Genomic DNA, 27,405 nt, shown 5'->3' on the forward strand with positions numbered 1-27,405 from the left:
TACTTCATTACTGTTAATAGTTAACTAGATGACCCGTGCTGCTCCGCAGCATTGAAATTAATAATAAAAAAATAAAATACTAAACTTAATAAGGGCGGTACAACTTTAATTAAACTCTTATAGGGCTGCTGGATTAATTTCGCCTTATGAAAAAATTAAAGTATAACACATTCCATATAACACAGAGAAAATCGTCCCGATGTATTTTTTTCCGTTTTGAAAATAAATTAATCCAGAACAATATCCACACACTTCCTAAAAGCACCTACAGAGAAAGCACGTACATTTGTTAACTTATATGTAACACAGCGTGAATGAGGCTTTATTAAGAATGTTTTATTAACAACAATATTTCTTGTAAAATAGACATCTCTGTCGGTAGAATTGCATGTACGCATATTCTCAGGAGTAGTTCCCTCCATCTGGTAATCTTTATTAATATTACGACTTTTATAATACTTCCTTCCAAACAATGTTTGCTGTTCGTCCACCTTTTGATTTAGTTTCTACTTTTACAGTATCGAAAGATTTCCCTCTCGATAAGGCGACGTACAACTGACCGTGACTAAATACTGGTTCAGGCACCACACCAACTCGATCAATCGTTTGGCCCTGCGCCTTGTTGATGGTCATGCAGAACGCAACCTTTATGGGGAATTGTCTTCGTTTGAAAGAAAATGGTACTGTATGATCTGATGGAGAGAGATCAATGCGGGGTAATAGTGCACGTTGTCCAATATTTGTGCCAGTTATGATTTCTAAGTCCAAACTGTTTTCATACATTTTCTTGACAATAAGTCTTGTTCCGTTTAGAAGACCTGCTGTGTAGTTTAAAATTCTTAATAACATCACAATGGCACCTTCCTTTAAGACTAATTTGTGAGAAGGCAAACCAGTCATCTCAAGGCTGTTGAGGAATTCAATAGGGAATTGCAATAGTTCACTGTCATCATCTGTAATTAGTTTATTCACACTTATATATGTTTTGCTTGAGCCTGGGATGAGGTCTAAAACTCTTTTATTGATTTCCTCACAATGCTCATTCTTTGGTGCTAAAATGGCACATTTTGATAAGTACGATGAGTCCATAGGCGTTTGTAGGTTTTTTCCATAAATTTCTAAAACTATGTCTGAATCAGAGATAAGTGGTGGGGGTAAGTCCACAGATTTGTCATCAATTGTTGGGTATTCCCCATTGCCAATTTCGAGCAAAAAGTTAGCAAAATCTAACTCATTAGTTTTAGCCCTCATATTTTTTGTTAATTTAAAAATTTTGAATAGTGGCCATAGGTATGAAAACAATTGAATTCTGAACAGTAGAGGCTCTAGATGAATGAGGCACAACCGGCAACACTTGCCGGAAAACCTAAGATAATGATTTTCCCACCAAATGGCACATCGTTATCCATTATATCTTTCAGTAGCCGGTTGACACACATTAGAGCATATTTGTTGGCCATAGGTGCTTCATCCCAAATTATTAATTTTGCAGAACGAATGATAGAAGCCTCTTTACTGTTGACTTTTAAGCCGGAGACAGAATGTTCATTCAAATTCAGTGGTAATTTAAATCGGCGGTCGGGTAGAAGAGCCAAACGAACTCGGCAAAGAAACCCCAAATTTAACTCCCATAAGAAATACATGGGGAACAAATTTCGTTTACGTATAATCCGCGTGGGATTATAGATACATTTATGCCGATGCTTGATGGCAAATCTGTGCGTGCATAACTTCAATTTGAGACCTCAATCATGAAAATCGGTCGGGTAGAAGAGCCAATCGAACTCGGCAAAGATAAACCAAATTTAACTCCCATAAGAAATACATGGGGAACAAATTTCGTTTACGTATAATCCGCGTGGGATTATAGATACATTTATGCCGATGCTTGATGGCAAATCTGTGCGTGCATAACTTCAATTTGAGACCTCAATCATGAAAATCGGTCGGGTAGAAGAGCCAATCGAACTCGGCAAAGATAAACCAAATTTAACTCCCATAAGAATAACATGGGGAGCAAATTTCTTTTACTTATAAGCCGAGTAGGATTATAGATAAATATATCCCGATGCTTGATGGCAAATCTGTGCGTGCATACCTTCAATTTGAGACCTCAATCATGAAAATCGGTCGGGTAGAAGAGCCAATCGAACTCGGCAAAGATAAACCAAATTTAACACCCATAAGAATAACATGGGGAGCAAATTTCTTTTACGTATAAGCCGAGAAGGATTATAGATAACTATATTCCGAAGCTTGATGGCAAATCTGTGCGTGCATACCTTCAATTTGAAACCTCAATCATGAAAATCGGTCGGGTAGAAGAGCCAATCGAACTCGGCAAAGATAAACCAAATTTAACTCCCATAAGAATAACATGGGGAGCAAATTTCTTTTACGTAGAAATCGCGTGGAATTATATATAACTATATTCCGATGCTTGATGGCAAATCTGTGCGTGCATACCTTCAATTTGAGACCTCAATCATGAAAATCGGTCGGGTAGAAGAGCCAATCGAACTCGGCAAAGATAAACCAAATTTTACTCCCATAAGAATAACATGGGGAGCAAATTTCTTTTACGTATAAGCCGAGTAGGATTATAGATAAATATATGCCGATGCTTGATGGCAAATCTGAGCGTGCATACCTTCAATTTGAGACCTCAATCATGAAAATCGGTCGGGTAGAAGAGCCAAACGAACTCGGAAAAGAAAAACCAAATTTTTTAAATATATAAGATGGACTATTTACAAGTAAATATAATCGAAAAATTTGTGAAAATATCATACAAACGTGTGATTTTCACTTTAATTTATGCAAAAATTTCCGGAGGGGGGGGGGGGTACCACGGACACCCCTTTTTGATGGGTATTCCAGACTAAATCCGTAAGTCCGTAATGGGTAAGTCCGGCTCCACTGTCGCCCAGTGGAAATCCCTTAAAATATGCTCTGAATGAGAGAGTGTAGCTGGGAATTCAAGTCATTATGTTTGGGAATCAATGTTCCTACAGCAAGTAAAAAGGATAACCATTTCTCCATTTGGCTTAGCAAATATTATTCCTCTCAACGATGGATTGAGCAATTTAAAGATCAAGATATTTTAGGCTTAAAATCTACTACAGTAAAAACCTCATTAGTCGACAATTTGTGGACCCAGAGGTTGTCGAGTTTGGGGGTTGTCAAGTTATCCAGAAAATTAAAATTTGTTATGGGTTTTTGTTTTATACTTTTTAAACATTTTTAACTAATTTTTTTTTAAGGAGGTTTTACAAAGGGGAAACATGTTGATATTTGGTTTTGGGGGCAGTCTGAAGATTTGAGATTCTTCTCAATTTGATAGGGCCAGAAACTAGTCTATAAGATATTAATTACAGACCAAACTGTAACTACTAAGAACTTACAGACATGAACTCTTTGCTCATTAGTAACGGTGTCATGATGCATCTTAATGTACCAACTTGTGTCTCCAAGTGTTCTTGGCCCCATTTAAAAGCCATGGTTTAACTGGAAGCTTTGCAAAGGCCAAGCAAGAACTACTGTGCTTTCACCATCCACATAGCGAGGGGGAACCATTCTTTTATATGTCCGTCCAAATACCGACAAAGACCGTATCTTGTTCAGGGATGTTTGGAAACACACAAGTGCATGGTTTGTCGTGTAGTTCAAGTGCGTTGTTCGACTAGCTTATGTTTAGCGCACAGCTGTACATTCGGTGAGGAGAAGTTATTGTGTTGTGGCATACAATAAGCTATAATGGCTGTCTACTAACCCTCTGCTGTGAGAGAGGTTGCTGATCAGCTGTCTCCAGTGTTGTGGGCAGGTCCAGCAGTCGCTGTATCTGTATGCCGTCCCCAGGCCCCATGTGGCTGATATGGTTGAAGTTGGTAGGGGCTGAGATCATCTTGGACCTCCTGTCTGGCGCCCGTGTAGTCCGATGACCTTCTCTGATAGAGAACCTGCGTCTGGGTCGTGGCACTGCCTTGCCTGTCGGGTCACACACCGTCACATTGATCAGCTCACCTGCAAACAATCACAATTGAATTCAAAATAACTTTTTCCTACAGTCAACCGACAAAGTTGGCTTCCTTGTACTGTTTATAGTACAGAAAGCTGCTAATTGCTGCATATTTATACTTTGCCGTACGGTTTATACTTTGTCGTACGGTTTATACTTTGCCGCACATCAGGGTTCCAACGAAACAACACAAAACAGCGTGGTTCTATTATGCACGTAATCCGTGTACGCTTGGAAATAGGTTGGCAACATTTAAAGATAATAATACTATGAACAGCTGATTGACTATTATAACTACGATTTAACCTGTCATTTCGTGTTTATAGTTTCGGTATTTCTGAACTTTCTGGACTTTTCTTTTAAACGTTTTTAAAACATTCCTACGATCTTAATAAACAAGAAATAGTTATTTGTGTAACTAGTGGTGAAAGTGGCACTTTGCTGCACACGAGAGCAATGTTTACGCACTCGCCTGCGGCTCGTGCGGAATGATCTCGAGTGCAGCAAAGGCCTTTTTCACTCGTGTTACACATTATATTTTTCCTACAGTCACTATAAAGCATATAAATAATTAGTCTTTCAAACACTATACAACACGTTTTTAGGTTCAGCTGGCGACACAAATGGTGCCCTAGAGAAAGTAGTACCCGCGGTCCGTATCACTCCGCTATTTTTCCTCGGCAAGAAATGTGCTCCGCATTTTGAGAATATAGTTCCGTATGTTTTTCTAATTTGAAGTGGTTTCCGCACCTAAAAAAATGCTTTAAAGGTATTTTCTTGTTTATTAAGATCGTAGGAATGTTTTAAAAACGTTTAAAAGAAAAGTCCAGAAAGTTCAGAAATACCGAAACTATAAACACGAAATGACAGGTTAAATCGTAGTTATAATAGTCAATCAGCTGCTCATAGTATTTTTATCTTTAAGTGTTGCCAACCTATTTCCAAGCGTACACGGATTACGTGCATAATAAAACCACGCTGTTTTGTGTTGTTTCGTTGGAATCCTGATGTGCGGCAAAGTATAAACCGTACGGCAAAGTATAAACCGTACGGCAAAGTATAAATATGCAGCAATTAGCAGCTTTCTGTACTATAAACAGTACAAGGAAGCCAACTTTGTCGGGTGACTGTAGGAAAATATATTTAAAGCATTTTTTTTAGGCGCGGAAACCACTTCAAATTACAAAAACATACGGAACTATATTCTCAAAACGCGGAGCACATTTCTTGCCGAGGAAAAATAGCGGAGTGATACGGACCGGGGGTACTACTTCTCTAGGGCACCATTTGTGTTGCCAGCTGAACCTAAAAACGTGTTGTATAGTGTTTGAAAGACTAATTATTTATATGCTTTATAGTGACTGTGGGAAAAATATGTGTAACACGAGTGAAAAAAGCCTTTGCTGCACACGAGATCAATGTTTACGCACGAGCCGCAGGCGAGCTACAAGGCTCGTGCGTAAACATTGATCTTGTGTGCAGCAAAGTGCCACTTTCACAACTAGTTACACAAATAACTATATTCTTACGATGCACAAAAATATAAATTGAATAGCGTCATTACAACTAAACAGAAATAAGCAGAAATTCATAAAATCATACATTTAAAAAATGGCTGAAGCTTAGATTCAATTTTATTTAGGTCACCAATGTTTCTTACAGTGGCAGGCAAATTGTCTACAATTAGTTTTCCTGTACTAGCTGTTTTTGTTCACATATTGATAGCAAGCAATGTCATTTGTGTGCCAAGTTAAATATTTGCGACTATCACTATTACTCAAGTCTAGGAACTAACCAAATTAGCATACATTTTTTTACATGTCAAACAGTTACATTTGCAGTGTCGAAAGGTAAAAGAGTACTAGAAATTTTACAGACCAACAATATTACTTATGGGACAAAAATATGGAAGGTACAGGAAATTGAATGGTTCAGAATAAAAGCTGAATAAATTCGATTGTTAAGAGTCCTTGGAGACTAATGGCTTGGATAGTTTCAAACAGCTGCTAAAGAGTTATTTTTATTTATCGTCAAAAAATATTTTTTCAAACACCAAAGTGATTATAATTAAAATATCTAGGATACTGTGGGATTAGAAATGTTCTTTGTAGTTTTGAATTGCTTTCCAAGGGAGGCGATGGAAGCTAACAGCCATCTTGGATTTGCCTGCCATAAGAGCAATGTTAATTTTGTTAATTTCAAACAGCCACTGAAGAGTTATTTAGCGTCACAAAATATTTTTTCAAACAACTGATTGCAATTTAAATATCCAGTATACTGTGAGATTATAAATTTTCTTTGTAGTTTTAAATTGTTTTACGAGTTAGCACGTCTAGGCTCCAAGGATTCTTAAGGGCTAATCAACGTAAAACATAGAGAAATGGACGTAGGAACGATTAAGGCTAGTTGAAGAGAGAGTAGCTTGATTGGTGGCGGACTGGTGGGTACTTACGCTGGTGTATGTTGTTGAGGTAGACGATGTGAGGCATGTCGTTGATGACACAGATACTTAGAGAGCCTGTGGTGTTGAGAGGTCGCGCTCTCTTCAGGTTGATGGTCTGTAGCCACTCACCACTGGCTGCGTTGAACACATCTATGTGTGTCTCGGTGTAGACTAGCAGCTGTCCGTCACAGTAACCTAGTACAGTAACACGCCATTGGCCATCAACAGTTTGTCATTACACCTACAATATATGCGACCCCAGTTTTTGAGGCGTCATGATTTTACAGGTTATATATAAAGTTGCAGTTCTGTTTATAAGGTAAAACATCAAATAACTTTGTTAAAACTGAAATTTTTATTTCCAGAAATAAAACAGAAAAAAAACTAATTTTAAGTTAAAAAGAATGTCAAAGTCAAAGGACTGGGTAGTTGGATTGTAGATTACTGTGTTTGTGTAAGCCAATTAGCAAAATCAGGCACGAACAGTTTATTAAATCCCTATGTATTTTTAGAAAAATGTCTATTGGTCAGTCAACAAAATAATGAAAGATTTACTCCCTACACTATCAATAACTGACCGACAAATAAAAATTATTCAAATTGGTTAAATTTTAGCTGAACACAATCAATGACTATGACACAGACCAAAGAGAGTAGAAGACAACCCATGTCTATGACAAAATTGTAGCCAGTCTTAGAATAAAAATGCTCATTTGAATTGAACCACAAACATAGTGTGTTGCTGCCTAGACTAACTTAACCAATCTTAATATCTTTTATGTCACACATAAGATCAATGTATTGATAGCTAAAAAAGAAAACATTATTTTGACACAAACTTTGTGAGCGGTTATCATATTTTACGCTTTCCGAAGCGTTGTGTTCAAGTTTATCGAGCACTAGGGGAATCTTGGGCAACCCTTCTTGCCTGTAGAGGGGGTGGGAAGGGGGATGCAAATGGCGTTCTTCCCGGGGGGTTGTACCTCTGCTGCTGTTTCTGGTAACTTATTGTTAACATTAACTTGTGTTTTATGTAGGTTGTTATAGCTTGTTAGGAGACAATACCATGTTCAACTATGTTCACCTATGGGCAAAGTTGTGACGTGGGGCCCATATCCCACTTAAGTCGAGGGGTATGCTTGGGCAGACTGCTGAGACAGCATCCTCGAGCCTTGGTGCTTGGACGACGACAGAGGCAGTGAGCTGCGAGACACGGGACCGAGAGGGTCAGAGACGCGTCGTCATGCGGTCGGTGTTAGGGGTCGGTCGGAGCCTTGGTATTAGATCAGAGAATAGTATTTTTGGTTTTGTTAGTGTTAAGATAGGGAAGTTCGTTTTGTTTTTTTAAATAAATAGTTCGTTGGTCTGTTATATTGTTGTGTGCTGTTTTAAACACCTCTCAACTAAGCGAAACCCCCCCGCACCCTTAAGGAGAGGAGTGACGTGACAAAGTGTCTTTATGTCAAACGGGATACTCACTGACAGCAGTAGGCACGGCGGGATACATGAGCTCAGTGTCGCGAGACTTGCGTCCCTGGCTGTCCACGTAGACACCCAGAGACTGGAAGACTAGAAGGAACTCTCCACGTGGTAACTCTACAGCTCGCATGGCGTCCACAGCACTGTACGACAGGAACCCCATCAGCTGGTTGTCCGGGTGTATCAGGGCTGCAAACATAACAACCACATAAAATATTGCCAAACCATTGTTGACTGCTAGAACCAGGCTAAGCTATGAGTTTGGTTTAACAGTCACTGGACTGTACAACTGTATAATCAAAAGATAAATAATGAATCAGTCATTGTTTATAAGTTTGTTCTGAGGCTTTTTCTTGAACAGCTTTAAAAATCAATCATACTAGAGTAGTCATGTTGCACCAGCTAATCCAAACAGTATAGTTTATCCAAACAGTAGAGTGTTGAAAATCCGAGCGTCAAAAATCTGAACCACTGAGGATTTTAAAATATTTAATTACACTGAGACAACATATGTTTTACAATTTCACGGACAAAACAGTTGGCTTGTCGGTAATTTACCAAAAATACCTAAGTTCAAAAAGCATTGTTTTTGTTTTATTTACTGTATCCTAGAACTGTATTTTTTAATACTGTAGTCCTAATTATGTGTTTCTTAGACATTTCTAGGTTACGGTATGTTTGAAATCCGAACAAATCGGTGATCTGAACTACCAACAGTCCCGATTGGTTTGGGCTTTAGACGCTCTAGTGTATTTTAGAACTAAACTTACACTTACACAGAGGGTGGTGATCTCCCATGATGCTGTACACACTAAAGCCCGACTGGTAGCCTACACACAGCCTGCCCTCACTGAAGATGTGTAATGACTGGGCCTGAGTGGGCAACATCACCTCTCTCACTCTCTTGTGGCGAAGCTTGGTCCTCGTTATCTCATAGATGATCACCTGCGATGTATTCTGTAACACGTGCACACAGAGTGATGACATGCGCTATGCTTCCATACAGAGAGAATACAAAGGCGATTGGAAGAATATTTCTGAAGACATTAGTAGCTTGGTAAACAAATAGCTTGTTTGGAGACAATACTAAGTTAAACATTTGTTATCTATTCTTAACTGTAGACATTGTTCAACCAGAACATTTGGGACTTTAACAGGGTTGAATTACTGAAGATTCCAGATAACTGAAGGCAATCTTAAAGTGTTTGGGAGACTAGTAGTGATAATGTTAAAAATACAGTCAAAACGGCTGTTAATTAAGTTACCATGCAATTTTTGGATCCAAATTGTTATTTTTTGTTCACCTTGCAAACAAACTTCACAAATGAGTCTTAAGCTTTTTCAGTGTAAAAACCCTCAGGCTGATGAGACCAAACTATTTAGGATTTTGCTGGAAACTTTGTCTAGTCAGCCTTGCTAGGGGTTCCAAAATTTCCATTTGAATTATTATATCATAAAGAACTTTTGCTATCCTTCCATGAATATGGGGTTTTTCAAGAAACAAACTATTGTAGCTATTGACCTGTCGCTTGATGGCCACACACAGACAGTAGGCCAGCTGAGGCGTCCTAGTCATGACTCCTGTAGTGAATGTGATACATCCCTTAGTCTCAGCCACCTTGATCCACTCCACCTCGTCACCATCCAACGCTCTCACTGGTATCAGCCTCAGGTGACGTTGTTGCCTACAACATAAAACCGGCTCAGTAACAAAAACTATCAAACCAAAAATCAAATAACCCTTTAAAGTTTAGCACTACCCATGTTAGTGATATTATAGTTGAGTTCCCTATACTCGGCACATGATAACCCAACAGTCCGGATTGGCGAACCTGTAAAGAAGTTTTATGCCAAGTCCACGTAATAAAAGGTATTAATTACGACCTGGTGGCAAACTACAGAACTAGGTTCCGATAATAGTTAACCTAGAAAATTACCATCATCTTAGCGCTACTTACAGATACTGAGATCAGGATTAGTCACGCATATCTTACAAACAGCCAGTCAGCACCATAACCTTATATTTTAAGAATTTTTTTACGTACAGTAATATAATTTCATGGTGTTGTAAATGTAGTTCATGTACACAAGAAATAAAAAGAAGATCTCGCTTTTATTTACGGTCCTTTTCTTATAACCAGGCATGTTTCAAACTAAGCCTATTTTTGGTCTACACCACCTCGAGTTTGTGAGACTCTACAGTATAAAACTATTGTCTGGGTAGCCGAGTGGATATAGTGCCCGTCTTCAAATCTGAAAGTCGCTGGTTCTAATCCAAGCGAGATCGTTTCCAGATCCAGATGCCATTTGTCATTGGGCTATGAACTAATGATGCTATCTAACTAAAACAGGGTTGCCACCAAAGTGAGATAAAAAAATTCATGCATAATTCAAGGTTTTCATTGGTAGTTTTGAAAAATTCATGGGGTATATGCTCGCACAATTTCACCATAAAAGAGTGTTGCCTAGTTCAGAATTGTACATTAATTTATCGACAATATATAGTTTTGTGTGCTACTATCAAATAAAACACATTTCATGTGTTTATTTTAGAGTTAAAAATAAGAATTTAATATAATTTATCCAGTCTAAAAAAGTAAAATCACAGATGAAAAAGGATTAATAAAAATCTTGTGTGTGATAATAAGATGTAATTATTAAAAAAAAATTGAAACATCTGATTTAACAACATCATAGCCTAATGATAAATTCAAACGTTAGAAGAAATAATAAATAAAAAAATAAGTCGGATTGGTAGTTAGGTCTAGGCCTAACCTAAAAAACATTGCATCCAAACATAAAAGGTTTGGCCTAGAACTTTACTGTCTAAACATCAAATTAAGATAATAGGCTACTATAAAAACAAATGTTAAGAACATGATCAAGAAACGGTTAACTTGGTAATGAATGGGCCATATCTAGGCCTACTAAAACGCACATGCAATTTATTACTTTATACTGTAACACAGTAGGCTAGCCTACATTGTAATCCAAAACTGAATCTTGGCTAAGTTAGGCCTGAACCAACTTTTATTTATTGAGAAGATTAAAGGTTACCGACTGACTGATAAAAACACTCTAAAAAGGTAAGATTATGTAAATAAATATTTAGTTAAAGCTAAGAACGAAACAAAAGTAATGGAATGTATGTAAGTTTAGACATAGGCTAACTTACATTAAGCAATAAAAAAAAATATTACATTACAGAAATGGTTAAAATAAACTTAGTTAGGAGGATGTTTCTTCAGATTGGATCAGTTTATATATTATTATTTGCCTACACAGGTTTAAATCACAGTTAAAACAATTATTTAATTAAATTTACATCTCATTAAAAACTTAGTTAGATTCGTATTGACTGAAAACACCTAGTTATATGCTTCAACAAAGCATTTACATTTACCTTCCTCAGAACGAAATCACCATTTTTCAGCACAACATTGACTTCTTGCAACTTAGGCCTAAATAAATAAACTTAATCTCACGTTGTAACACATTTACTCAACACTGACAGTAGTTTGAAATGACGACATATTTGACCAAAACAAACACAGAAGACGATTAAGTTCCAGCCGGCGCAAGCCATTTTGACCTTTATGGCAAGGCAAGGTACTTCTTATTTTAACGTTGTAAAGTATCGGAAGTATAATATATCAGTAATAAAAAATATTTAATCTGAACACTTGTTCCACTGAGTGTTGGGTAATCAATTATAAGAAGCACAAAACTGAATCACGAGTGCAACAAGTGATCTTACTGTCCAGTGTCCACCACTACTTCAAACGTTTGACTCGTTTCTAAGTTTCAGATCAGTTTAAAACTTTTAGGTTATGGTTACTCTGTATTTCCTTCCACACGAACACTAGAGTAGAGAGAGTAGAGAATGAGAGCGAGCATCAATTCCGATTGTCGATGTTTTCGAAACATCGATGTCTTTTCTATCGATGTTCGAAGTTATTTGTTTACATCGATGGTAGATTACCGAACCGATGATTTGGTTTGTTACATCGGTCTTTTAGGCCAACAAAAGTAATGAAATATGAAATATTGATGTTTTCCGTAACTGAATTGTATTGGTTTTAGGTTAATTGGCTGTTACAGTGCAGAGAACAGACAACAGACGAGAAACTCGGAACAAACATCGATGTGATCGATGTTTTAGCTCCGAAAGCATCGATTTTATCGGTAGATCGGTACTCGCACAGACAATAACTCGGTGGTAGAGATGGGCGTTATAACATAACAGGAATAACAGGATGAATAACAGTGTTGCGGCCACGGCAACGTTATCGCGGCAACACGTTGAAGAGAACTCCCTGTTATTATAATAACGTATCTATCTACACAATGTTGCAGGAAAGCCGCGCGACAACGAAAACGAAAACATGCATTGCCATTAGTGCCGTTGCCGCAACGCTACCAGAGCAACGATAACTTCTGAAACGAACTAGAATAACGCATCCTGTCTGGACAACGCGGCAACGCCCGACTCCCGAGTCCCGACTACAACTGAAAACTGAACTGATCAACCGACAATGATAACTGAACGCCGCAACAGCAACACCGACCGGCGGACAACGGTTTATAGCGGCAACGAGTTGGCAATCGTTATTGAAATAACAGGTTGCCGCATTACGTTATTGGGCAGCTGCGTTATCGTTATAACCGTTGCCGGAAAACAACGATAATTCCCATCTCTAGACTACTCGGCTGACGTCGGTTGCGATCGGATTTGACCTTGAATAAACTACGCAATCGTTTCTGTTCGTGCCATGGCAACAAAACTTTTTATCTCGACACTCCCACTTTGACGTTTTATCTCGGTGTTCATTTCGAGAATGGTTTTAATACGGAGTATTTGATTCAGCACATTTAGGGGTTTTGGCTGAATTGTTAATAATGATTTTGAGAATTCATGGTCCAATGACGAAATTCACGCATAATTCACGCACTTTTTCATGGTCACCTAAATTCACGCATAATTCACGCTTTTCAAGGTTTTCATGGCTGGTGGCAACCCTGTAAAAGGTCGACGATAGATAGTAACAAGACCAGGGTTTGGACCGTTCCCTTTCAAAAGTAAAAAATGCCACTGGCGTAAATACACACAAAATAAAAATCTGCTATTGAGTATCTCACCTGATAATAAAACCAAGACTTGCTCTTCTACAACGTATTCAAGCTGGAAGATCTTCTTTCCCTCTCCAACACGAGCGATCTCTGTAACAACAGAAAACAAAATGAGTAATGATAACAAAACATTGAAATAGCTTCTTATTGATAAATTCCACTAAAAATTACAAGTTTGACAATAGTACAGTGGTTATGAACCTTTTTTAAAGTGCTTAACTCTTGCCAAGTACAAACTGTACTCCACCCACAGTCTATGTATGGCAAGGAGGTGAGTAAAAATGGGTGTAGGGGAATGGATTAACCCCTAGATCAGGGGGGGGGGGGTTATGGGATCCATTAACTTTTAAACACATTTCTAGGCTATCTGAAGGAATCTAAGATTTTTTTCTTATCTGTTCATCTATTTAGTTTGCTAACAGGTAAGAAAAAATCGTAGATTCCATCAGATACTGAACAAGAAAGGTACTCACCAGAGCGATCCAAATCCAAGCAGAACAATCCTTCCTCAGTGCCCAATACAAGGCGGTCTGGGTCTATGATGGCCCCTGACATGGCGTTCTTGATAAAGGCCAACGTGTTGTCCAACAACTCCTTAGCTCTAAACACCTGCAGCACATAAAGTAAGGTTGAAAATAAATATGTCTATTGAGTAAATCAACTGAACCGTCGCAACTGTAAGCATTAAACTGTAGTTGTACAAGAAATTCCCTATGTTTTGTAGCTACTTACCAATTAGAGTAAGAAGTTAGGTGTAGAATCTTGTCGTATCCCGTACCGCTAGAGTATTATCTTTGTTTTTACCATCATAAATGTCCAAATTTAAATGTGTGAATGTACTGTCATATTTATTATCATTTAACGACCTTCATATGAAGCAACTAGACATTTTGACTGGCTGAGGATGACTCCCCCTGTATGGTTGCCATACAGCAACGCTTTAATCGCATAAATGCAGGTGTTTTACACCAATTCATGGTATTTAAAAGCGATCAGGAGGCTAAAATTCAAAATAATTTGCTAAAAGTACTGAAACAAAACACAAAGACGGTCTATGATCTTCAAGATTTGACTGAGAAGCGATTTTCCTCTCGTCCAGTGGCATTTCGCTCCGCTTCCAGGAAAACAGTACCATTATATCAACTCAAACAAGAGAAAAGCTCTGCTGTCCGCGCCCCGGCCTAGGAAAACCCAGTTTTACACAAGAGTGAAACGGTTGGTAGGCAACACATTTAAAGTAAGACTTATCAGCTAGCGTATTTGGGAAACACTAAGTTAAGAGATTCATAGATATTCAATAACCATTATGTGAGTTTAAGCTAGACTCCAAATGTTACCAGCTAAGCTAAGTGGTACAGCAGCGTGACACTGACCGTAGTGTTGGGAAGGTTGTTTCTCTTCAGTATCCTGTGCAGCTCACTCAGTGCCACCACCCACTTGCTCTTTTCACTCTCAGTGTCAGCCAACATCAGTGTGTGGTTCTTGAGACCTGGAGGGTCCATCAGTGACGTTGTTATCTGTAAAAAGCAGAGGAAAATCATAAATTTAAAGCATGTTGTGGCCTATTTGAAAATAAAATTGCTATTGAAAAAGTCAATGTAGCCCAGCTAAAATATAACATACATTTGAAATATTACAAACCATACGTTTAGCTAGACTATCAACTCTAAACATCAGACTAAAGAAGGTAAAGTCTTCGTAAACTATAACTACTAAAAATAAAGTTACAAGATAGATAAACTACAATTTCCTTGTAAATAGCTAATTATTCTACAATGTAACAAAATACCAGATTTTTATGAATATTTTTATAAGATTACGGGCTTTTGAAGGCAGAAATTCAGTAACTACATCTTAACCCTTACTTATGCCTTATTTACCATTTGAAACCACTGAGCACTTCAACCTTCCACGCAGTAACATTATTTAAACCCCTACTCACCCTGAATATACAGGGGATGTCCTTCTTGGTGGCATGTATGACATCACTGTCACGCACACTAGACACAGCAAACTCCTCGTCTCTCATGTCCAACACCTGACTGACGTACACTGAAGGCAATGCGTTGCGGTCAGGCGAGATGTCGTACAAAAACAGCTTGAAGTCACAGACCACCACAAACTGCCTCACCCAGCCTTTCTTCACTCCGCCAGTCTTGGGTACCTTGACATAGCCCTCGTACGCTGTGCCGATGCCTCGCGTAGGGTCAATGCCAAGCGGCCTCTTAGCTGTAAAAAAAGTATTAGGTGTGAAACATTGAAATGAATTCAATTCGAGTTTTGATGATTTTAAAACCATTAATTAAAAACATAGTATTGATACATATTAGATTCATGCCATTTTATTACTTCCTTCTACAAAAGCTCCTTGTAGAGGTAAAATATAAAATTGTCTACTTGTCTATCCATTCCTTCTTCCTATATGTATCCCAAGTTCAATTCCTTAACAAACAAATGTATTTTATTATATTCATCACCGAAAAAGTTCAGAACTTCTAGTAATGTGTATGAATCAACTTAAATTGACATGATTATCGTTGTCGAGTAGTGGGCATAACAAGACATTAAAACCTTTGCTTGAAACATCATTCTATTTCAATACCAAAAAAGATTAATCTACACTGCATGCACTATGAAAAGCCTTTTTTATTCGGTCATATTAAAATACAATAGCTTATCTCTCTCTCTCTCTCAGATTTGTTTTATTCCAATTTCAAATGTCCACCTGCATAAAAATGACTCACAGACTCCATGCAAAGGACCAATCATTTATTAGTGGCTATTTACTTCATAAATTCTCATTTTAAGTTAATTTGGGTGTGATTTATATTATTTAGGGTACTAATGAGGACATTCCCATCAGGGTTAGTGAAAAACAAATCTTCACAACGTTCTGATCTGGAATCTTTTGGTCTTCAGCTGAGAAAGAACAATTGTTAGGCCTACTCACAAAAGTATACTATGTTGCATAAATTCAACAATGTTTAAGGTACTAAGGGCAGAAAAAATTCCAGATACTGCATCGTTAGAACTTATTTCCCTCATTTATGTTTCCCCTCAAATAATATTACGAAAATAAAGATATGAATTTACAATGATCATACTTTGGTCGGGAGGCACGGGGCAGACTGGTGGTACTTTATCACAGCAGGCCATGTGACAGGCGAAGCCGCACACTTCACACACCACTCCTTGTCTAGTCAGTCCCACCATGAGAGAGGTGCAGTGGTTACACTTGGTGGGAGAGGAGAACGTCCTTACCAGGAACTGATGATGTTTGGGCTTGGGAGGCAGATGACTGTGACTGTGGTGATGGTGGTGATGATGGCCGTGGTGGTCCTGAAACATATTGTCATCATTGGTAAATCCATCATCATCATGTAAGATGATCCATGTTATAGCAGCAATCAGGTCAGGTGATAGTCATAGTCATAGTCATAGTCATAGAAAATCTGCTGGTTTCGAACTGGTCATTGTCAGCAAAATTTGCAAATGTTGCCGATAACAATGGAGAATGTAGCGATGATAACACAAACATTGGCAATAGTAGTAATTTGACTGTGGACGTTGGCGAAGTTAGTGATGTCTCCGTGAACGAAAGATAAGCTTTCAATATACTGAAATGTTTGTCATCGTTTCCTGTGAGGACAGCATGTTCTCTTCTCTCGCATACGCAGCAACATCGTCATCATCTCTCGTAATGACAGCCGTATCGCCAACATCTTTCAAAATTGTAATTACACAAATGGTCGGAATAGCGGGACTGTACATCATTAAATCAGTTAACCCTCTATCTGGCGCTGGTCGATTTTCGACCACTAAAACGTGAGTTCTCAGTGGCGCTGGTCGATTATAGACCAAGATGACATGGGTCGGGTTTTTCTATTATTAAAATATGAAAACAGTTTTAAAACGCAATAAATCTTATACCTTTAGAAAGATGAGATTCTGAGGATTCATTTTCATGCATAAAACATTATTGAGTGAGTATTATGTAGCGAGAAACGGTAGTTTGAAAAAGTAGAGAGTTCAAAATAGATTTTGGCGGTGGAAAGTTTTGGTCACCTGACTACAACAACAGCTGTTTTTGGTGATTGTCAATTAAATTGTATGCAATATTAATCTAAACACACTCACATAAAAATACCTCAATACAATATATTATTGTAGAATATTAGTACATATTCTGAAACTACAATAAATTCCCTACAAGTCCCTGTGAATCTATAAGGTTGATTGTAAAAATTTTATTTGTTTTAAAAAATGTCATAAATATTATTTTTTTGTAAAAAAATCTTCAAAATTTTACATTCCGACGTAAATTTCTCCGACATTTTAGATTTCAACTAAATATAACTATATATTTTCAGAAAGATCTTTTTATTACCTATTGTACAGTATCATTTCATTTTTTGTTGATGCATTCTATTATTTCCTACGTGACAAAAAAAAATTTGCTAGTTTTTCAAAAAAGAAAACATGTATGAAGAATTTATTTTTTTATAATTTTATTTTTATGAGTATTTAAAAAACATTGATATTTCTACGTAGGGAATCATATTTCACACAAACTTTACATTTAGATAAAATGTGTAAAAAAATTATTTTGTGGTTTTCTTGTGGGTTGCTTTTGAAATTTCTAATTTGCATAATCCAAAAATTTGCAAACCTTTTGCTACTACGCCTAAACGCATTGCTAGGAAAAGAATATTTTTATATTATTATATTATAAATTCATCACTGAAATAGAAAATATATATATGTGTGTACTTATATTCACAAATAAATGTTCTGTGGCAAAATATATGATACCACTACAAAAGCGCCAAAATATACCCGCCACTGGTGAATAAAATGACCGCCAGATCTAGGGTTAATACAACCAATGGTACGACAATATATTTTAAAAACAAAACATAATTTTTTCCCTAATATTATAAACCACAGCATGGGTAAGCAAACACCTTAAAATAATTAGTTATTTGAGAGTTCGACAGTGTGATCCTGAGCGTTGATTGCATTTATGGTTAAAAACTGGACCCAGCTATCCTTGATCTATAGGGTTTTTATATATGGTTCTGGCTGAAGAAACAACTGATCTCTGAACCATAATCGTATTAACCTCGTGGCTGGTTAACCGGGAAATGTTCCAGGAAAAAAGTAGTTTAATTAAATGAAGAAAGAGATAGTCCTAGATTCCAACACATGTCAATGTTTTTGTATCAAACTGTAGGTCAATGTTTTTGAGAGTGTAGGGTCTTTTCTTGAAAGGAAGCGTGGTAGGGCATAAACAATCTGTGTTTCACTCAAGGTCATAGACCCCTTCCCTCTTACACCTCCTAATATTTTACTCTATTTGATCTTACATACTGTACATATTCCTTGAATTTACCCCTGTTATAAATTGTGATTTCTCTAATACAGGGTTCAGGTATTTTTTTAATAATGCAATATAATTATGTTAATTTGCACAGTTTAGTACTGGTCTGTATTTTAAAAATTCTTTCCTATTAAATGAATAACATGTTGCGGAATAACGTAGATTTTACGTATTAGGGAAGCCTCCACCCTATTTATCCGGGAGTTAAGTATAGTGAATTTAGATAAGCAAAATAATTTTGGTAACCCAACATTTATAGCCTATACACATATTAGGAGGTGACTCCATACTGTATGTTTAGCCTAACTTTCACTTGGCTAATATATGTAAAAAAAAAAAAAAAATACAATTTATTCCTATAACCCGTTTTACCTTATAACCTGTAGTGGTACATTCAAAACATGAAAACCAATTTAAGGTAATATGTGAATAAAGATTCTTAACGTTTCTTAATTATTGCAACATACCATGAATGGTGAGAATATATCCAACAGCTTAGATTTTCTCTGTAGTACATATTTATCACTAGAGAGAAGAGTACTAGTGTTATCAGAGGGAGATAAACAGGTTAACAAACAAAAGCTCCTCCATGAGTCAGTGTGGTTGCTGAGAACATAGCTTCAACTCTGATCATGTAATAATGGGTGAGTCTTTACTCTCTACACAACATACATTAGCAAGCCACATTTGATATAACATTCATCACAACTAAGATAAGTAAAAAAAAAAAAAATTGTAACAACATAAATAATTTATGTAAATTTAACGATTTAAATAAACACTGAAAATAGCTTGTGCATACTATCAGACCTCAAATATTACATAGTCTACATATTAAATTTTTAACGTCAAATGTAGAGAACTATTTTAGGTAAAAAAAACAAAAGAACTAAAAATCCAATTTAAAACTTTGTTGGTTGGGAAAGATTTTATTTTAGTGAGAATTTTGTCGTGAAGACCCCATGTAATGCTTTTTAGGAACCATGAAATGATTGAGCAAATTCAAGTTGTGTGCGTTATAAGGATGGGTGACCTAGAGTTTATAAAATATTTTACTATTTAAATTTAAATGAACATATTAAATTTTCTCATTTATGACTAGTTCGTTAATCAACAAAAATATCATCTGCTTTTTCCCACTTATTTTATAACCATTGTGAAAAATTTATATTAATTTTGAATAGCTATATGTGTAACGAACTTGATTGATTTAAAACGCTGTGCGATTTTTAGCTTGTTTGGAAAAATATTAATAATTTAATTTTAAATAATGTTTTTTTTAAATATTGTAAATCAAACATCATATTTGTGACAGATGCAAGATTACTCAAATGGATGATGGAACAATTCTAATGAAGTGATCACGATTAGATAAAGGGATAAATTAATATAAAATATATAACCTTCCATAACAAGTCATTTAAAACTTGCTCTCTTGAAACGATATATTTTAAAACAGTGAATTACTATACAATTACACAACACAATTACCCATGATGAACAAAAACACAATTAACAAAAACTATGACATAACTGTGTACAACCACAAGTTACATTAAACCAATGAAGTGAATGTTGATCCCAAAATCAAATCAACAAAATTTAATTCTTTCTAATTTAATTCTGTTATTTACATTGTTAACACCAGAATCACAGCAACATTGTATTCATCACCCGAACACATAAAAGAAACCCCTTTATCAACTCCTGCCACACTGTGATCGTCTCCTGCAACCGCAGCAATACATCTTTTGCAGTCTCGCCAACACCAAAGTCATCTCAAGACGATTGTCATTTCCTCGCTACAGGTGACCAAGTTAAAGGAGAACCAATGAGATACCACCAATGAATACGCACGAAAATAGGATATTGGAGGTTGTTACAAAGTCTCCAATCCCATACAAATCACGTACAACTAACAAAAAGGTAAGTTTTCCTGGCTGGACACCTCGTTTGCATCAATCAAAACCCACATATTATTTTAACGTCTCACGCTATAACAAACCCAACTCACCATGCTCATCTCTGACAGGTTACTCTTGCTACTTGCTATCGAGGGAGCTCGGTTATCCTCAATGTCTCCCTCCTCACTCTCCACCGAGCCACCGTGTCGCGCCGACGTCTCTTTGAGGAAGTGGTCGAGGTACGACATCTGGGACGAGGGTCGCTCCAGAACTGCAAGCGACACAACACAGTAAGCACCCAAGCTACACGAGACATGCACTCTTCACCAACACAAACAGATAACATAGATACACTAATGTTATGTAAACATACCTTTCCCATGTTAATGTTTAATCTAGTTAAAAAAAGAAGTTGAATTGAGGCAACAGAGTATGCTTATGCTTATTGCTTATGCTACCATTTGATTTCTTATACACACAATATTCAAAAATACAAAACTGAATGAGCAGCTTGTTGTAAACTTCAGTAAATAAACAATAAGTTGACGAGAGACAGCAATAAAAACCAACATGAAATATTTGTTTGCATCCACAGAGCATAGAATAAATATTGAGGCGGCACTTGCCGTCTGGAGTGAGGCAGGCTTCTCGTACCAAGATGGCGGCCGGCCCAGTCTGCATTTACATTTAAGCCATTATATTGTTACCACCAAAACCACCAATCAATATTTACTTTTAAAACTCTCACCTCAGAAATTTGAAAGCCCCGCGGGATAGAGTCCTAGGTCAATATCGAAGAGGGGATAGTTCTATGTAGCATAGAATAACACAGTGGTAATGACGCCATGTTCTCAAAGTTCTGAACCTGACTCTCTTACCAAGATGGCGGAAATCGGCTTCACTACTGGTATAGCTGTAGGTATAGGAGTGGCGACTCTATATTTATTCTATGCACTGTGTTCGCATCACGGTAGATGTGATAAGAATCAAGTAGTAAGTTGATATTTTCCCCAATTATAATTATGGTTAATAATATGAACGGATGGAATAAACAAGTACAATCCCAACCCTATAAATAAAAGTAAAAATAATATTGAATTAACACATATCATAAAAACATATGCACGTTATTTGTAAAAGAAAGTTTGATAGATCAATCAAAAATGCCAAAAAACCTGTAAAAATTATCTTAATTTCCAATATTTTTCAAAAAATGCAACTCATATCACCTGTTAAGACATACTCATGCTTATGGAGAAATGTAGTACCGAGTGTCCACAAAAGATAAAGTACAATTTCATACATTAGCCATACTGTAACTTTTCAACGTACAATGTTCTACCTGTGTTTGTTGCATCATGATAATGTTTAGTTTTACTTGTAATTTTTGTCAAGTTTTTTTTTTGCGTAGAGATATTGTGACCTAAAATATGAAATGTTTACTGGTAGATTTAATGGCCGGGGTTGGCATACCGGCTTCCTAGTTTTCCCAACATCACTTCATGTGACTTTTCCTTATTAGGTAAATAAAGGTCATTGTCTTCTTGTCAAAAACATCTCAGTTAATAAACGAAGAGAGGAAATCATGAATGCCTTTCTTCAGGAATCCAAAAAACACCATTTCCATTTAAATGCATGTGTAAAAATCTGTTTTTGCAAATTTTCCTATAGGGAGGTAGCTATTACCGTTGGTGGCACGGTAAGACCTAGGCCCGGAACTGATTTACATTTTCATTTTGATGTCCCCAAAGGCCAAAAACACTAACAGTTCAAAATGTTTTTATATATAGGTATATATATATATTATATAGATTTATATATGTGTCCGTGAACGCAATAACTTGTGTAATTTTTGTCCGATTTTGATAAAATTTGGTTTGAAGGTGTAGGTAGGATACACTTGAATGAGTTTATGAACCAACATGATCGGACAATGGGAACGGGGTTTTACGGGGCAAAAATTGGGTTTTCTCATTATTGACCCTCAAAACACAAAATTTCCCAATTTCTCTCCAGACCATTATAAAGAGCTTTTGCTTGTTTGTGGATATATTTTGATCAAACTTGGCAAGTTTATATATTCTATATAAATTTTACTAAAAACACACTTTATTAGCCTCCCTGTATCAGCAAACCTATTGTTATTTAAATAGATTTAATTAAAAATCAATTCACGCAAATGGAAATTCGCTTGGTCTGCAGATTTGCTTCGGCAGGCATATTTTAAGCTCTGGTCAACAGGAAGGAAAGCCATAGTAACAGTTTTAAGCAAATGCAGTTTTTTACAGGTAAAAACTGAACTATAATTTAAATAAAATTACCATGGGAACAATTTAAATCAGTTTAAATTTAAAACTTAAGACAAGAAGATGCACCCTACGTGAGTCTAGATTAACATTTTTTATGGTGATAATAGCTTCTAGGATTAGTTCAGTTGTAGCATTAGAGTACTTCATATTGTAAATTATTATATCCCAAGTTATAAAAGAATATTTAAATACTGACAAGTTCCACAAAAGAAGAATAAGACACTACTTCCCTGTGCTTAGACTTAAATGCTTAGGATTGCTCAAGCACTCAAGTTCCATATTGGTTCGGTAACCTTAACGTGGCAAGTGGGTGAGAGTCCGTTGGACTTTGTCACTCAAAACTGTTGTTGTACAGGTAGATGTTGCTGAACTATCAAAGGAGATACGAAAAGATTACCAGAGAAATACTCTTCACTTCAAGACTGAATCATATGAAAAGGATTATGACCATTATTTAGGCCCTCCTTTGAAGTTTCAATGGAAAAATCTTTAAAAAATTATATTATTGAACATGATAGATCTATATAAAAAAAAATTAAAACTAAACCTTACTAGTTCATGATATTCTTTACTTTTATTGCTACACAATTACAAATTTTTAAATACTAAGCAATGAAGTATCATGTACAGTTTCAAGTAGTTTGTTGTAGCCTGATTTATTTTTTATGATAGTTTTAAAACCAAATTCTTACATTTAAATTCATTATTTATTATCAACATTTTCTGATAGGCGGTTTTCTGATAAAACGTCACAACAAAACTTTGCGATTACGTGAGATGGATAATTATTTCAAGTGGCAGAGTACTCCTCAGTCACCCCATAATTTGGCCCGAATTCCAAATTTGTCAGGGTACCTTAGGAGGCTTTTAGACGATAAACAACTAATGATCGGGTAGGCAATGTATCAAGGACTGTGTCCTTTCTTCGGATTCCGCTTCAAAATCTGTGGTAGCCAGGTGCTGTTTATCAGTGGGGTGTTTGTTGTTGCATTGACTAGTGCCGGAATATCCTCGCTGGTGTGGCGCCCGGCTTGAGGAAGGCCCAATGTCGGCAAACATTCTCTGATAACACTGAATTCCGGAGTCTGAATGACTCAGTCCCTCAGATCGTAGAGGTTTCTGTATACAGAGGGCCACTGAGCGCTGCAGTGGTGGGTGTGTAGGCTGTCTTGGGTTCTGCCCAGATTGTCTGCATATCACTTCTACTGTTTGATCCCTTTAGGGTGCGGATGTAAAAACCTATGAAATACTCCCTCAAAACTCCCTGATACATTAGGCGTATTAGGCTCCCAATGTTTAGAGTAGGAACTGAAGATCTGCGGAAATCTCTACTAGTGCCCCTTGACTCCGACGTAAGGGTCGTGAAAGCATACAGGGATTCCCCCATGAACTTGGAAGACTGGATTGGAAGAAAGAAATACTGAACCTCTGAACAGCTCCCTTAACTCCGACTCCATGGTTGGTTTGTGATAGCATTTATGATTCCCTTAAAAAATTCAAGCAAAAGAGAAACAAAGAAGAACAACAGGTAAAAACGAAACGTCAAAAGTGAAAACAAGGTCCACCATGAAGACAAGTTTGAACACTCAAGGCAATACACTTGAAAATCACTGGATTGGAAATTAAGAGAGTCTACAAAGAACAACAGCTGTCTGAAGAAGACCCTGAAACCTTGGATCTAGACAAAAAGGTGATTTTCTCAATAAATAAATATTGAATATAGTAAGTTGTATAAAAGATAAGATAGTCACAATCTTTCATTTCATATTTGGATAGTCTGAAAAATATCTATCTCTCACCCACTGCCAAAATACCTTTACATCAGTAAAGGTTAAGTTTACCAGAACCAATCTAAAATCAATATATTTTGTTGCAAATTATGTACTAAATATTGTTTAGGTGTGTCGTAAGGTTATTAAATTACACAACTTTAACCTGTATTAGATTTAATGACGAAGTAGCCTGCTGTAGTTTAAGCATAGATAATAAACTAGATGTGTACAGAAATAATAGGTATGAAATACATGTCATAGAGACATATATGTTTAAAAACACGGTTCGTTAACCAAGTTTTTCAAGAGTTGTAAAATTAGTAAATGCTATAACTGGTAGAAAATTAAATTTAATCCCTTCATCTTACTGTTTCAGTACATATCCATTAGCATGATAACTCGAACAAAAATCATCCGATTTCGATGAAATTTAGTACAGTAGAACCTCGGTTAACCGAGCCTCGCTTAACCGAGACTCCGGGTTAACCGAGGCCGTCCTCGAACGATTTTTTTTATTTAAAAAGCAAAAGAAACACGCACAAACTACGTACAGTAATGAGCGTTTGGGTGCTCCTTTTATCGCAATACGCACGCTAGCCTGCAATGCGTTAAAACTACTGTACAGTAAAATGTTGGCAACTGTTGTGTTTCCTCGGCCAAATATTTGCGTAGCTTAGCGCTTATCTTTGCCGAATGCATACGGCACTGTCACCCGACACCGCTCGCCAGAGCAGCTGCAGGTCTTGTAACCCGACACCGCTCGCCGCCGGACCAATGCGAACTGTTTCAATGCCGAGACGCGACTGAGCCACTCGCTCTCCCCACCACCCCGATTCGACAAAAGTTTTTTTTACAGCGATGAATCTGATGGGGCGACTGAGAAAATGTCACATACAGAAGGTCTAAGAATGATCGAGGGAGCACTGGCATCACTGAGCTATAATTCTAACTGGAGATAGCACTGAATGTCAAAGATGCGTGTCGCCAGCCGCCATGTTTGCGTGAGGTGTGAGTTAAAATGAAGCCATGTTATTGGATGAAAAAACTCACTGCTATGCAAACCTAGTTATAGAAGCCATGTTATTGGATGAAAAAACCTGCTGCTATACCAACCTAACAAAATCAGCGACACGCTTTTGACAGACTTCTGCAATGGCAGTGCTACCTCCAGTTATAATTTTAGCTCAGTGACTGGCATACATTGAACAACAAGAAACCGGGCGCAACAACAAACGATTTAGTTTGGCTGCGACGCTGGCGCAACAGGGCGGCTAGCCTAAGATCCTCTAATCTAAGTCAAAAAACAATAACTGATTTCTTTGGGAAAAAAGATTAGCTTACTTTGTTTATTTTTGTACAATGTACAGTAAATTAATTTTCATTTCTTTGATTTAATTTTGTAAACAGGAATACTGTACTGTAACTAAACTTCTGTACATTGTGTAGCCTATATCATACGTATTCAGTTGTGCAATAAATTGAGTGTTATATTAAAACAGTGTTTAGTATTGTGAGTGTTACCGTTTCCTCTCACGTTTTATTGCGTACTAATAACATTTCTTGTACTAATAAACTAAACAACAGTTCAGTTAATAACTTTTGTTCATGTTTTAGTATATCTTGAGCTATTTTTAGCCCCGGTAACGATTTTTAGGTTACGTTCCGTGTTATCCGAGGTTCGCCGTATCCGAGGTACCCTCGGTCCCAATTACCTCGGTTAACCGAGGTTCTACTTCAAACGTGTAAACCTACATTTTCGAACGAGTTCGCGAACCAGTTTGAACGGACCATGTTTTACTAAAAAAGACATTTTATTACACCCATTGAAAACTAGGTACTCGTTAAACCATATGTTATTGAAATAGATTTAATTGAAAATAAAATCAGGCAAATGGAAATTCGCTTAGTCTGCAGGTTTGCTGCGGCGTGGTTATTTTACGTTTTGTTTGCATTCTGGGGAAATGCTTCCATAACTTTCTTCCTAAAATTCAACAACTAATATGTATTTGTTTAGTAGACTTTGACCTTTATTTACCCTATGATAAAGAACAAGGAGTTATGTCAGGAAAAAAGAAAGTTAGTTTGTTTGCCAACCTCACCAACAAATTGTCTCTTAATCAACAATTTAAATTTAAGGTCACAATATATTCAGATATGGGCTTGCCAACAATTGTCTGTCAAACTAAACTGTCATTTGTGGCCGAATCAACACAGGTAGAGCTTTGCATGTAAAAAAAAAACAATATGGCTTGGGTATGAAATTGTACTTATCTTTTGTGGACACCCTGTATATAACGTTATGCCGCATTACAAAATGTGCATGCAAAAATACTTTCAAGGCTTACAATAGTAACAAATACATTTATAAAACAAAAACTTTGTTATAAGTTCGATACAATTTAACTGATGGCATAAAAATGATAAAAATAGTGTCAATATGATAGTACAAACTCACATAGTATCAACTTACATAGTATCAAAGTGGAGTACATTAAATAAAATAAAGACTCATATCATTGTTAAAGTGCCTTATTCAGTTTTTGTTTTGGATATATTTAATGAGTTTTTGGGAAAATTAAATAAAAAATAATCTACTTACGTTATATAAATTGAAAATATTACACAATCATTAGTACAGTTCCCTCATATACTTGCTTGTCTAAGACTTTCGCTAAATCAATTGATGATAGGCCTACTGCGTTGGAAGAAAATAAAATGTTTACTTATACATTTAGAGGATACATATTCTCGTAATTATTTTTAACCATTGATTGAATTTAGTTGAGTTTCATTGTTTAATTTTACACCTTTTAAATTACAGCTAATATAACTATAAAACCCTGGACCAGATCTTCTCTTTACATGTAATTAAAATTACGCCTAATCATTTCTTTCTTTACTGTAAAATTGTGCTTTGTAATGAATTAAATACATGGTCTAATACAATTTGTTTGTAAAAATGCCTGTCTG

General features: G+C 36.6%; 1 protein-coding gene across 1 annotated transcript in view; it reads right to left on the reverse strand.

The window, feature by feature from the left end:
* Positions 1-3,751: 3,751 nt before the first annotated feature.
* The window catches only part of LOC128982437 (serine/threonine-protein kinase Genghis Khan-like), a gene marked incomplete at its 5' end in the record, with an annotated part of 35,521 nt that continues 11,867 nt past the window's right edge, over positions 3,752-27,405 (reverse strand). Inside the window, 11 exons of the mRNA XM_054401396.1 lie at positions 3,752-4,023; positions 6,471-6,656; positions 7,941-8,129; positions 8,717-8,897; positions 9,463-9,626; positions 13,080-13,160; positions 13,544-13,679; positions 14,444-14,587; positions 15,013-15,299; positions 16,175-16,409; positions 20,465-20,625. Of these exons, the coding sequence (XP_054257371.1) occupies positions 3,752-4,023; positions 6,471-6,656; positions 7,941-8,129; positions 8,717-8,897; positions 9,463-9,626; positions 13,080-13,160; positions 13,544-13,679; positions 14,444-14,587; positions 15,013-15,299; positions 16,175-16,409; positions 20,465-20,625 (2,036 nt within the window). The remainder of the gene's footprint in view (positions 4,024-6,470; positions 6,657-7,940; positions 8,130-8,716; positions 8,898-9,462; positions 9,627-13,079; positions 13,161-13,543; positions 13,680-14,443; positions 14,588-15,012; positions 15,300-16,174; positions 16,410-20,464; positions 20,626-27,405) is intronic.

The sequence above is a fragment of the Macrosteles quadrilineatus genome, unplaced genomic scaffold (assembly GCF_028750875.1).
Source record: "Macrosteles quadrilineatus isolate MER2022 unplaced genomic scaffold, UCM_ALF_1.0 Scaffold_335__1_contigs__length_96502, whole genome shotgun sequence".
In the NCBI taxonomy this organism is placed as follows: domain Eukaryota; kingdom Metazoa; phylum Arthropoda; class Insecta; order Hemiptera; family Cicadellidae; genus Macrosteles; species Macrosteles quadrilineatus.